Consider the following 13,566-nt stretch of genomic DNA (forward strand, 5'->3'; position numbering starts at 1 on the left):
TGGTACCTATTATTATTTTTATTATAATCATTATCCCCCTTCCTGCTATGGGAAATCCTTCCCCCGTGTAATTCATTCCTGTCACTGGGCCCACTTCCCACCCATAGTGCATGCTGATTCAGCATATATTCATCACGCTGTGAGCTGCATCCAGAGCACCACGTAGCACAACTGGGGGGACCCTTCACATCACATCCGTGCGATCCATGCTCCTGGGGTTCTGCAGTGCACAGCCTGCATGACCGTACAGGCACATCTGGCCGCACCTCCCCAGAGCAGAGAGTCAGCTGCGGACTCCCCACCTGCGTCTGCTCTGTAGGAGCATCAGTGGTGTCTGTGGGCTGGCGGGCAGCCCTGGTGTGTGGATGGAAGAGCAGGCACCCACCTGGGTTTACTGGGGCCGGGGAAGCCCCCTGGGCCCCCAGATGGCCAGCCAGCCCCCACAGCTGCGGCCTGAAATACAGGAAGCCCAAGGCTGGTAGAGTCCTGGGGCTCTAAACTGTGGTTGGTCGTCTCTGCAGGGTTCCGGCCTTGCTTCCTCGGGGAGGGAACGCTGTCTCTCTTCGACTCCCCTCCTTCCAATTCCTTTTCAGTCCCAGTGCCTTAAACTTGGGAGAGGCACTGGTGGAAATTCAGAGCTCACGTGGGGCAGCTGGTGCAGGGGTAAGGGAGTGCTACATGGAGGAACCTGGGAAGGCAGCTCGAGTCCCCTTCTGTGGTCAGTCCAGCCCTGGGCAGGGCCCCTGGGTCTCGCTGGCACAGTCGAGGCAGCCCAGTGGATTGGGGCCCATGCCGTGGCTGCAGATCTGGGGGCTCTCAGCCGGGCTGGCAGTGGCAGGAAGGGAGGCGCCTTCAGACTGGTCCAGCCCCGTTGGCACCTGGGCTCGGCTAGGGTCAGCGGGTGTGGCCCCTTTGGGGTTGTCCCCGGGTGTGGTCTTGTCTGATGAGGAGGTGGTTGCTGCCTGGGGAGGCTCCTCTTGGGGCAGACTGCCCGGGGCCAGCAGGAGCCCCTTTTCATCCCAGCCTGGCTTGGTGTGGATGCCCACAGTCTTCAGGATGATGTCCATCTGCTTGGCGTAGTCCAAGTGGCCGCTGACCTGCAGGAGGGCAGTGAGTGAGGGCCAGGGGGGTGGGGGCGGTCAGAGCCCTGCCCTCCCCAGGGCCCCCAGCGGAGCTCTTGGGCCTCACCCTCTCCCTCCGCAGCCTCAGCCACCTGATCCCCAACGCCAGGACTCCAGCTCTCAGTGACCTCAAATCCAGAGTGGGCTGGGAAGCCTCTGGGCCCACGGCCACTCTCACATTTATTAAACAAAGATGAAGGATGTTTCTTTATAAAATTCCTTTGGGGGCAGGAATCGTCACTAAGACAAAGGTTGAGAACTCAGAAGAAGGGCCCACCTTCTTTCTCAGAGAATAGAGATAACCCCACTTTTGTGTTGGGATGTGTCAGTGAGTGAAAAGTAGGGGTGACTGAGAACACCCGATACCTCACGGTGATCACGGACAATGCCCAACACGTAGTATATCCTTAATACACTGTGGATGAACTTACTGGATACAGTCCTTTGACAGGTGTTGGCTCCTACCTGTAGATGAAGGAATTGAGCCAAGGAGAGCTAAGGTGACTTGACCAAGGTCATACAGCTAGGAAGTATCAGAGTTGGATTTTGAATCTGGGCCTGTTCTCTTCATAGAAAATGAGTTGGGGAGGGGAACTTTGAAAATCATTGCCATTTTACCAAACAGGAAAGCAATGTTCATAGAAGGATGGTGGTTTGCTTAATACACATGACACGTGAAGAGCAAAGCCGCATGGGGCTCGGCGTGAGATGCTGCATGTGCAGTCTGCTCAGCTCAGATCTGCTCCTGAAATGCAGCCGTGCGCTAGCCTCCCCCCCCCCGCCCCCCCCGCCCCCTACACCCAGTCCTCGGGGGTCTGCTTGGTGCCAGAGGTAAGTGCAAGACAAAACATTCCTTTTTGTTTAGAAAGAAGACTGGGGGGGGGGGGCGGGACACTGGGGGCACTTAGGGAAGCACACAAAGGCTCAGTTGATAACATTTGCATTTCCATTTGAATCACAAATCACGCTGAGCTATTCAAATGAGTTTTCAAGAACACAAGAAGACAATTCCCGGTAAGGTTTTGTTACTTTCTCATAACCAGAACCTGCTGACTTCTCCTTCCTTCCTTTTTTTTTTTTTTTTTTTAAAGATTTTATTTATTTATTTGAGAGAGAGGGAGAGAGAGAGACAGCACAAGCAGGAGAGGCAGAGGAAGGGGGAGCGAGAGAATCCCAAGCAGACTCCATGCCGAGCGCAGGGCCTGACACGGGGCTCGATCCCACGACCCTGAGATCATGACCTGAGCCGAAACCAAGAGTCGGACGTTCAACGGACTGCGCCACCCAGGCGCCCCTCATTCCTTTCTTTACAAATGCTTTTATTTTTATTTTTATTTATTTATTTTTTAAAGATTTTATTTATTTGGCAGAGAGAGACACAGCGAGAGAGAGCACAAGCAGGGGGAGTGGGAGAGGGAGAAGCAGGCTTCCCGCGGAGCAGGGAGCCCGATGTGGGGCTCGATCCCACGACCCTGAGATCATGACCTGAGCCGAAAGAAAGAGTCGGACGTTCAACGGACTGCGCCACCTAGGCGCCCCGTACAAATGCTTTTAAACAATGTTCAGTGAACACACACACAAGTATACACGCATACAAGGGGCTTTTTAGATCCCTGGGTTCAGGGTGGAGGTCAAGGTGGGGCAGTGTCTTCCCACAGAGGGTGGACATTACTGGCTGCAAGGCACTGGAAAGAACCTAAGTTTGGCATCAGCGAAACAGGGGTTCCAGCCTCAGCTTTCTCCTACTAGTAACTGGGGGAGTCCTTACAGTGTCCTGAACTCCAGCTTCTCCATCTGTAAAATGAGGATCATGACACCTACCTTGAAATTCTACTACGAGAGTTCAAGGGCCGGGCACTTTGTAGGAATCAGCATACGTGACCTCTAACTATTATGTTCCATATATGGCCCAAAACACTTTCATAGGGACATTACCCAATTACAGTTAGTGATACCTACCTCGTGGGGTGGGTGGGAAGAAATAATACATACAAACCATGAGGTACTACACCTGGCACATGGCCAGTGCTGCATAAATATGAGCTCCCCGCCTTAGTGTCTTTGGAAGGGGTGATGGGGGACAGAGGGCAGGGCCTTAATGGGGCTGATCCATTTGGGAACCCCAAATGGCTGCTGAAGCTCTAGCCATCACATCTCAATTCCAGCCAGCAGAAACCTAGACCCACAGGGACAAACCAGAACTGTTGAAGGGCTGGTGCTGGGCTGGGTGGAGGCAGACAGGAAGGAAGGGAGGTGCTCGTGGCCACTGGCTGTAGCTGATTCCAGGGGGAAATCCCACCATGCAGCTCTCCTAGAACGCACAGCTCTGGCCTCCCTTGGCTCCACGTTGGCTCGGGTCTCAGCCAACCCTAGTCTCTGAGCTGCCACTCTGCAAAGACCCAGGGGGACCACTTGCTGGCAGAATTCCAATTTTACCAACTTTAGCCAAAGGGATGGGAGAGCCGAGGTGAGGGGGGTGGGAGAAGAATCTCTTCTTGGTGGCGGGAAGGTCCGCTGTGGCTGATGCAGGACCATCTCCCCAGCTGTCTGGATGGAAATGGGCCACCCATCCGGATTCACACTGGGGGTCACTGGTGCTGAGAAGCCCTCCCTGACCTTCCCACGCTGGCTGGGGGACGGTCCCTGGGGCTCCCCTGTGACGGTGTTCGCTGCACCCCATCGTCTTTATCTGCTCACATGTTTGTTCTGGGATGGACTGTGAGCCTAGAGAGTGCACGGGCCACTAGTGACTCACTCGGGGCCCACGGCTGGCCCCGTGCAGCGGCCCCTGATCCACACAGTGTGGACGGGCCTCGCAAGGCACTGCGGGACGTGCCCAAACAGGGGCCGCTGTCCCTGCCTCCGCCTGCCACCAACGCCTTCCAAGCCTATCAGGCCCCCTCGGGTTCCTTTCCCTCCTGGGCCTCCGTGTCCTCATCTGTAAAACGGGGCCGGTGAGGGCACCTGCCCTGTGCGCGCGGGTGTGAGGAGCCAGGGAGCTGACACACGGGGCAGAGTCACGGACACGTGAGCGCAGTGGCCTCGAGCCCAGGCTCTGGTAGGTTCCCGGGGCTCCACCCCTCACAGGCAGCCTCAGCTTGCACACCTGTATGGCGGGGCCGCTGTCCCCCCCTCACCGGGATGCTGTGCGGACTGATGACACACGATCTCTAACGCGAGCCCGCACACGCGGGCTTTGTTAGCCTGAGCTCCTGCCCCGCGCCCTGGGCTAAGTTCTAGAAGTCAGCTGGCATTTCCTCTGGGACATGAGGAGTCCGGAGACCCCTGTGCTGGCTCTCGTGCCCTCCAGAAACCTCACGAGTCGGCTCCTCGAGTGGCGGCATCCCCCACCCGCTGCACCCCTGGCCCCACACAGGAGAGGCCGAAAGGCAGGGCTGGTGCTGGGCTGGGTGGAGGCCCCTGCCCGCGCCGGGGCCGGCCGCTCACTCCCTGCCGGCTCAGGCTATTCCGAGGCCAGGAGCCACCGCACACCACGTCCGGTCGGTGGCCGACGCGGGGCTGGTTCACGAAGGCTCTGCGGGCGTCGGCCCAGCAGGGAGAAGGCAGACCGTGTAGGCCTCGCTCTGAGCACCGGGCAGCCAGCGCGGCCCCCCAAGCAGTAACAGCGACTCTCTCCAGCAAGAATCCTCCAGAAAAACCAGAGGGCAGCACAAAGGCAATGCTAATTACCTCCAATTACCCCGAAGAGAGAGCCACTGCTTCTTGTGCTGTGCCCCTAATGTGTCATAAGGAGCTACGATCAGGTAAGAGCCACGAAGCCGCCTCAACGACGGTCCGAGGAGGGAGAGGGGTCTCAGGGGCAAAAGAGCCAAAGCGGGTAGCAGGGTCAGGAGAGGAGGGACCTAGCACTGAAATGAAGGCCTCGTATGGGCCGAGCATCTTACACGTGCTGCCCTGGAAAGTGATTCCCCCCATTTCATAGATGAGAAAACTGAGGCACAGAGAGGTTAAGTCACCGGCCTGAGGTCACACAGCCAACACGCCAGCGGCACAGCCTGGCCTCTCTGGGGCCAAAGGCTGCGCTCTTGCCACTGTATCCCCCTCAGGGGCTTCCCAGGGCAGAAGGTGGGTCTTGCCAGGGTTCTGTGGTGTTTAAAGGGAATTTCATTTACAAGGGTTTCTTCTGATCCTTTTTACTTTTGATTCAATAGGACAGTGGCCCCGGGACACAGGTCAGGAGGCCTCGCTCTGGTCCTGTGGTGTCGCGGTCTGGTCAGTCAGCTCACCTCACCCCACAGGGAGGTGGACGGTGCAGCCCTGGGCCTGGTGGCACAGTGTTCTGGGGGCGGGGTCCAGGTGCCCGGCTCCACCCACCATCAAGGTGCGGGGGCTGGGGAGGGGGTCACTGGCACGGGCTGCTTAGAAGCCCGGGGGGAAGCCCGAGTCCTCCAGAGTGCCCTTCCCTCGGGAGGGTCTGGTCTGTCTGCTCTCAGGCGGGGTGGTGCCTTATGGAACCTGGGCGAACAGGGATACGCTGGGAAGTGCTTGGCACTTGACCACTGGCAGCCAACCATGCAGTAACTGGAAACCGGGGTTCTTGCTCTCATGGGCCCCTTGCATCGCAAGGATCTGCACTGGCCCGAGCCTGCCTGGGGACGTAACTGCAGCTTAGCACCCTCACCCTCCGGGTAGCGGGCACCTCTCCCAGTGCTGGCCATATCTCCCTGAGCAGGAGCAATGCCTACTGGCCTCAGACCTGGGTTTGAGGCCTGCTCGGCCATGTTCTCACTGTGTGACCCTGGGCAAGTCCCTTAGCCTCTCCGAGCCTCAGTGTTCTCATCTGTACAATGGGGACGCTGGAGCCTGCAAAGGCTTGGGGCAGAGCTAGATATGGAGACTGTCCCACGTGAAGCTCTTAGCTCTCTGTGACAGGCGAGTGCAGGAGGCTGAGGTTCCTTCAAGCCCGAGAGGTGGCCCTAGAACCTCAAGTTCGGTGCGTCCCACCCCATCCCCAGCAAGAATTCTCTTGAACTGGGTGCCTGGGTGGCTCAGTGGTTGGGTGGATACCTTTGGCTGAGGTCATGATCCCGGAGTCCCGGGATCCAGTCCCACATTGGGCTCTCTGCTCAGCGGGGAGTTTGCTTCTCCCTCTGACCCTCTCCCCTCTCCTGCTCTCTCATTCTCTCCTCTCTCAAATAAATAAATAAAATCTTAAAAAAAAAAAAAAAGAATTCTCTTGAACCATCTGTACCCCCCGACCTAAGCTAGTCTTTGATGTCCAGGACTATTGTGGGGGGGATGGGGGGGTCTGTTCAATTGGCAGGCTCTGCTCCCAGAGACTGATCTAAAGGTCTGTGCATGGGGCCCTGGGGTCTGCATTTTATTTATTATTTTTTCCCAGTGTCCTTGGTGGGGGGTGTCTTGCATTTTAAATAAACCCCCAGATGTTTCCAAGGTGGGGGTTCCTGGAACACCTTCCCTGCTCTGCATTCCACCGTGTCACAGCCTGGCCGTCAGGGGCTTCTGTGGTCTGGCCCCAGTCCCTCCACCTGTGTCCTCTGGGGGCTCTCAGTACTTCCAGGGGAACCGGACCGTCCTGATGAGTAACTGGGGGTGGGGAGGGGCAGGGAGGGCACTAATGTAGGGCCCCGAGCAGGGGCTCTGGAGGTGCACATCCGGGCTGCTGATGGCCACTTGTGTGACAGGAACTTTCCTAAGCCTCAGTTTCCTAGTCTGTGGAATGGGCATAATCATGGCTGCCCTGGGGGCTGGGTGAGGATTAGAGACAATGTGTGTGAAGGACGTGGTGACAAAGCCCCAGCACAGAGACGGTGCCTGTAAATAGGAATTACCACCCTTCCCCCCCCCAAGCAAATTCTCATGACCTCCCTCCTCCGGGGTGAAACGGGCCGGTGTCCCTGGGGCCGGGGGTGGCTGGGCTGGAGTCACAAAGCACCCCCGCTGGCAAATGCAGAGCTGGCAATACTCACAACAGATGACAGGTCCACGTTCTCCACCCTCCTGTCCTGCAGCAGCACGGGCTGTAGGCCAGCCACGTGGAGCTGCGCGGAGGACGTGCGGTACACGAAGCTCAGCAGCCAGTCCCCCCTGCGGGCAGACAAGGGGGTGACGTCAGCCCTGGGGGTCCCACCTGGCCCTGGGAAGCCCCGTCGGACCCGTGCACCTGCGGGCAGGATGGTGGAACAGCGGCGGCCTCTTTGGGGGTGCTGCCCGGGCCACGGCAGCCCCAGAAGCTGCCCGTTCTGTCCCTGCTGGGTCCCCAGAGCTGAGAACAGTGCCTGGCATGCAGCAGACCTGGGCGACGTTCTCACGAGTAAGCATGTGGCTTTGGAGGGGTTTCCGGCTCGGGGCTGGGGGGGCGGTGGGTGGCTGCTCTAGGGCTCCATGGGAAGAGAAAGGCAGCAGGCGTCCTCCTGGAGTGAGCGGACTGTGGGGGCTGGGGGCTTCTGTGCTCTGGGGTACGGAACTCAGGGGCCTGGGTTCCTGTCTGGCTGTGAGCTGGGGGGCCCAGCTTGCCCTCTGACTCAGGTCCGGCCCAGCCTGCAGGCCTCCCTGCCCTCAGCCATCTTGGAGGCAGCAAGGCTGGCTGCCCAGGCAGGTCCCGCCCTGGGAACATTCCTTCACTTGCTCGGGTGTGGTGAAGCCCGCTCCCGGCACCCTCATCCTTAGCCAGACACACCCCTACAGTATTGAGGGAAAATAACCCTGGACTCCATGCTACCTGTTTCTTCAGGTACCGTGAGCACTGTCCACGGAGGACATGGTCGGAGGGGCCCACGAGACAGCCTTCCCTCGAACCCTTGACTTCGTCTGGTTGAAACCGGGCCAGCTGAGAGAGCACTTGGCCTCACTGCTCAGCAGGTCTGTGCAAGTGGACACTGCTCATCTCCCCTCTGCAGGGGGGGACTTGCATCCAACTTAGCACATCTGGTTGTGTTTTATTGGGACTGACTCACTCTGGTTTGCATGGCAACGTGAGACCATGGTATTTGCGTGCTCACGTGGAAGAAGGGTCTCTCTCGCAGTGCCGCGTGAACCAAGAAGGGGCTCAGAGTCCGGGGTCCCTGGGCGCTCTCCAGGCCCCCTCGCAGGTGGTCTCTGACCACAAGGGTGCTCCTGTGCTTACCACCCCAGAAACCCCTGGAAGGACCGGGGCACAGAGTTGAGGGGGCCCTCTACAGACCCTCCTGTGGTGTCCCACACTGAGTGCCCCAGCCCTGACTCCCTTTCTACTGTCATCCGCCTGGTGCCCCAGGTAGAAACCAGTGGGGCAACGTCAGGCCCCCTTTCCCCAGTGGCCAACCCACCAGAGTCCTGCTGAGTCTTCTTACCTGCACCCATACTGGTCCCTCTGCCCCAGCCCTGTGATCAAGGCAATCCAGCCTCCACGGACCAACGCAATGGCCTCCACCCCGCTCTCCCTGCTCCTGGCCTCTCCTCCCGCACGCCACCATGGCTTTCCTGAAACACCCATCTGACCACGGCCCTTCTCTCTTAGAAGCTGACCGTGTCTCCCCACTGCCTGTAGGCTTTCTCTTCTAGAAAATTCCTTTACTCTCTCCAGAGAACAATGCTTGCCAGTCCCAGTGATTATCTTAATAGAGGGGACCCAAGAAACACTGTCTCTAAGAACAGACGGCCAAGTGGAGAAGAAAGATTCACTCAAGTTGTTCTCTTGCACTAACCATGACTTATGTGCATCAGATACTGGGTATGAGGGTGGTCCATAAACATTTCTATTATAGACAATTATAATGAACCAAGTCGGCATAATCCCTTCCACATTGTTTCTGTCTTCATTATGACAACACTCTACTTAAAATGTTAATTGCTTCTGGCCTGCCATGTTTCTGCTGAAAAAAAAAAAAGTTAATTGCGCTTCCTTGTGTACATTTAGGGATAGAACAGGAACATATGTTAGAAGGTTCCATATCCTCTAAACTGTGCTGAGCAAACCACAGGGTCTTCCCTGGCATTCAAGACCCTTCTTCATCTAGCATCTGTCTCTCTCGCCCGGGGTGGGCCATAATCCCACACACAGGATCACACAGAGCCAGGCTCTGTCCTGCCTTGTCAGTTCCTAGCTGTGTGAGCTTGGGCCAGTTGCTTGGCCCCTCTGGGCCTCAGTCTCCTCACTACATCTTACTGCTCAGGGTGGGCAGGAGCGTATACTAAGATGGCACATCATGGACACGGTGCTCACGCACGTGAATATTCAGGAAACATCTGGTCTGATTATGCCTCCTGCTCTGGGAACCTCTTGCTTGGCCCAGTCTTCCCATGTCTGGTGGGCTCTTATCCATCCTTTCAAAATTCAGCTTGGGTATCACCTCCCCCAAGGAGTGCCCCTGAGCCCCTCCACCTGATATTATTAATAATTTGCCCCTCATGTGCCTGGAATATATGCTCCTTTGGACATGAGTCCCATGTCCTCCGTGTGTCCATTCTTGAGTCTTTTCCTTTTCTAGGCAGAGAGCTTTTTTTTTTTTTAAAAGATTGTATCCATTTATTTGACAGAGAGAGCACAAGCAGGGGGAGAGGCAGACTCTCTGCTGAGCAGGGAGCCTGATGTGGGAGTTGATCCCAGGACTCTGGGATCATGACCTGAGCTGAAGGCAGCTGCTTAACTGACTGAGCCACCCAGGCGCCACTATATTATACATTCATAAATGTTTAGTTTTTGGTAGTTTTGGCCTGAACACTCTCCGCCTTCCCTGCCCCCGCCACCATGCTTAAGGAGGTTCAAAGCAAGTAAAACACCTTTGGGGACCCAGACTATGAAATCTTGGTTGGTGCTAGAAACTACAGTTATTGTGGTCTGTGTTCCTTCCTCCTACTCTACCTGCTTTCCTCCTCCTCCTCCTTTCTCTCCCTAGAGAGATGGCTCAGGATCTCACAAAATAATTGAAAACCAAGCTTATTAGCCTCAGGTTTGCAGCAGAACATATGGGTTTAATAAGTGTTCGCTGCTTTCATATTGCACCTATGCAATTTTAATTCTTTCCCTTTGCTGTTTATGAAAAGCACCAAAAAATCATGTGCTATGTGAACGGGCCCCGTTATTATAACTGCTATAGTTTATTGGACACCTACTAAGTGCCCGCCCTTTTCCTAAATAAGGTCATTTAATCTCCCCAGAAGCCCTGTGCAGGAGGGGCTATTATTCAACAAGTAACTGGCTGAGCCAAGATTTTAACTGAGGACCTTTTTTTTTTTTTAAAGAGAGAGTAAGTGCATGAGCTGGGGGGGGGAGGGGGGCGGTTTGGGGGGATGGAGAGGGGCAGAGGGAGAGGGAGAGAGAGAATCCTCAAGCAGACTCCCCACTGAGGGCAGAGCCTGACCTGCGGCTGGACCTCACAAGCCTGAGATCATGACCTGAGCCGAAATCAAGAGTTGGACGCTTAACCGGCTGAGCCACCCAGGCTGAGGCCCCAACTGAGGACCGTTGGACATCAAACCTGCAATGACTCTGTGCATCTGTTTCTGTGTATCTAGTCCAGCAGGATCAGAGAAATCAGAATGTGTGGGATCAGAAAACTGGCACATTAAAAATTTTGGTGGATATGGCCACTTGTTCTCCAAAAAATATTTACTAAATTCAACTGTCACATCAACAGTGCCCCTTTCTCCACATCTTCACCAACACTGAATGTTATTCATATTTCAGATGTTTGATAATCTGGTGGGTGATAAATAGTATCTTACTGATTTTAATTTGCATTTATTTCACTCATGATGAGGTTGGGCATCTTTTAAAAAATTTATTACTGTGGGGTGCCTGGGTGGCTCAGTTGGTTAAGTGTCTGACTCTTGATTTTGGCTGAGGTCATGATCTCGGGGTCATGAGATAGAGCCTGCATCAGCCTCCAAGCTCAGTGGGGAGTCTGCTTGAGATTCTCTCCCTCTCCCTCTGTCTCCCCACCACACTCTCTCTCTAAAATAAATAAATCTTTAAAAAAATTAATTGACTATTTATTCTGTGAGTTTATGTGTAGATATCCTTTGAACATTTTCTTATTAGATTTTTTTATTGATTTGCATGGGCTCTTTATATATTATGGCTCTTTTGTTTCTTCGTTCTTCCTACCATATCCTAATTCTAAGAACTCAGCTGAGAGTATAAGTGAGAGAGCTAAACTGATGGTCAGAACTCCTGTGTCCTGGCTAATGTCCTCTGTCTGTGGCTAAAAGTCATCTTTATCTTGAGCTCTGAACTATACAGCTGTTGCTGTGGGCTAAATCATCAAATGATAAAGACTTTCCAAATCTGTTCCATTTAGTTTTGTGTCCTACTTAGGATGGTTGGGCTTAGATCAAAATTAAATTTAACTGGCCTTAGTTTTCTCATTTGTAAATGGGGATTAAAGTACTAACACCACAAGGTTTGGGGGAGGATTAAAGGAGATCATGATCACAAAGACAGGATGGCAGGTGGTAAGAGTCTAATATTCCTGATATCCTCCCCCTCACATTGCGGCATTGCTGCATTTTTAGTTTTGACTTTTTAATAATTGTCTATTTCCATATGTGTCCTTTCCACTAGACGTGAGTCTCTCTCACCGGGCCCATCTTTGCATTCCCGTGCCCAGCTACGGTCTCGGGCACAGAATGTTGGATGATCCTGCGTCGCCCCCAACCTCAGCTTGGAGCCTCTTTCTCCCTGCAAACCCGAAACATATTCTTTAGAATTGGGAATCCAGCACTTTGCTCTTTCTCTATGCTTTGCCTTTCCTGTGATCTCCCCTGTCCTCTGGCTTCAGCGGAAGCTGGGGACCCCACTGGCCCTCACTCCAGCTCTGACTTCTCTGAGCTCTAGTGCTGTGTTTCCAGCTGGTTGGGGGAAAGGTCATGTTCATGACCCAGTGGATCAGCTGCTTCCCCGAGTTCTACCTCCTTGTTTTCTAAATTGTTCATATTTTAAGTTGTGTTCATGGAGCCCACAAGTCAGCCAACCTTCTGGTTTTCTAAAGTCCAAACCTGTTCTTCGGATCTGGGCTTAGAATGTCACCTTCTGGTCCATACCCTGCGCTTTGGGTCACGACCATAAAATGCGGGTCCCTTATCTAAAATCCAGGAGGCTGGCTGTGTTTCAGAATTCAGGCCCATGTCTGTGTGACTCCAAATCACTGCTCTTCAACACTGTCACCCCATCCTTTGCCTTTGGAGGTTGATGGGCCCAAGCACCTTCTCAGGCGGCCCTCCTGCATTGTCAGTGGTGGGCTTCCTCTTTTCTTCCCCAAAGTCTGGGGCATGGCCTTGGCCAAAGCTCCCAAGTCCCCCTTCTCCAAGCCCAAACAAGGGGTACTTCCTTTCTAGCCTCACAGCCGCCAGCCTTCACAGGCGCCCCCCCATCTTGCCGAGGGGTGCTGCCCGGTGTGGGTCTTGGCTCCTCATTGTCGGCTGACTGTTCTGTTACCCCACCTGAAACAGGGTTCTGGGGGCTCGGCCCACACCCTTGCCCACCCCTTCCTGCACTGCCGAACGGCGCCCCCAGGAGCTCCTTGGCGGCATTCACAGATCCCCGCTGGGGCCCAAGCTTTGGTTTTCAGTCGTCCCACTCACCAAATGCCTTTCCCCTAGATCATGGTGGCCAGCCTGGCCTCTCCTGTCACCCCATAAGCTGGCCTCAGACATGACACAGGGAGCCCCTGTTCTTTCATTCTATGGGGACAGAGGCCCCCCCGGTCAGAACACCTTGCTCCTAACAGGCCAGAGCCCCACTGGTCCCTGGGATCCTCCAGGACAGGGGCCAGGCCTCGAATATCTGCACACTAAACATCTGCACACTAAGTACTCGGTTAGTACTGTCACCCCCAGCGCAAGACTGGGACAGACCTGCAGTAGCCGTTAATGATCCTCCCAGACACCACCTTCCGGAAAGGCTCCCAGTGCTTGGCTTCTCCTTCCACGGGTGCGCCCAGCAGGACGACATCCTCAATGATCCCTTGGCAATCTGGAGAGAGACCCAGAAAAGGCCGTCAGTGTCCCTGGCCACAGCAGGTCCTGGAAGGGACACTCCAACAGTGGGGGAGGAGTTGGATGTCACATGCACACGTGCTCACACACACACACACACACACACCTGCACACACAGTAGTGGGCGCTTCCACACACTGAGTCGCAGGCCAGGGGGCTGATCTCTTCCTGCAAAGCACCATTATCCCTCTTTTATTTTATTTATTTATAAAATATTCTATTTATTTGAGAGCGAGAGCACACAAGCAGGCGGAGTGACAGGCAGAGGGAGAAGAAGCAGGCTCCCCACCAAGCAGGGAGCCTGATGTGGGACTCGATCCCAGGACCCCGGGATCATGACCTGAGCTAAAGGCAGATGCTTAACCGACTGAGTCACCCAGGCGCCCCCATTATCCCTATTTTAGAGTTAAGGTAAACCAGACATCGTCAAGATCACATAGCTTGGAAGTGCCACAGCCTGAGTTGGGACCCAGAACTATTCTCAGCA

The 13,566-nt window shown here is 54.9% G+C and overlaps 1 protein-coding gene across 4 annotated transcripts in view; it reads right to left on the reverse strand.

Moving 5' to 3' along the window:
- TMCO4 (transmembrane and coiled-coil domains 4) overlaps window positions 1-13,566 on the reverse strand; it is an 82,741-nt gene continuing 69,175 nt past the window's right edge. For 2 of the 4 annotated variants that reach the window (XM_081817621.1, XM_081817620.1), the window contains exons 13-15: window positions 12,939-13,056; window positions 7,073-7,190; window positions 1-1,097 (exon numbers count right to left, since the gene is read on the reverse strand). In XM_081817621.1, the coding sequence (XP_081673747.1) occupies window positions 720-1,097; window positions 7,073-7,190; window positions 12,939-13,056 (614 nt within the window). In that variant the 3' untranslated portion in view covers window positions 1-719. The other 2 variants (XM_081817623.1, XM_081817625.1) reach the window with 2 other exon arrangements.

This window comes from Leptonychotes weddellii, chromosome 4 (genome assembly GCF_054177405.1).
Source record: "Leptonychotes weddellii isolate Sample4059 chromosome 4, ASM5417740v2, whole genome shotgun sequence".
NCBI lineage: Eukaryota > Metazoa > Chordata > Mammalia > Carnivora > Phocidae > Leptonychotes > Leptonychotes weddellii.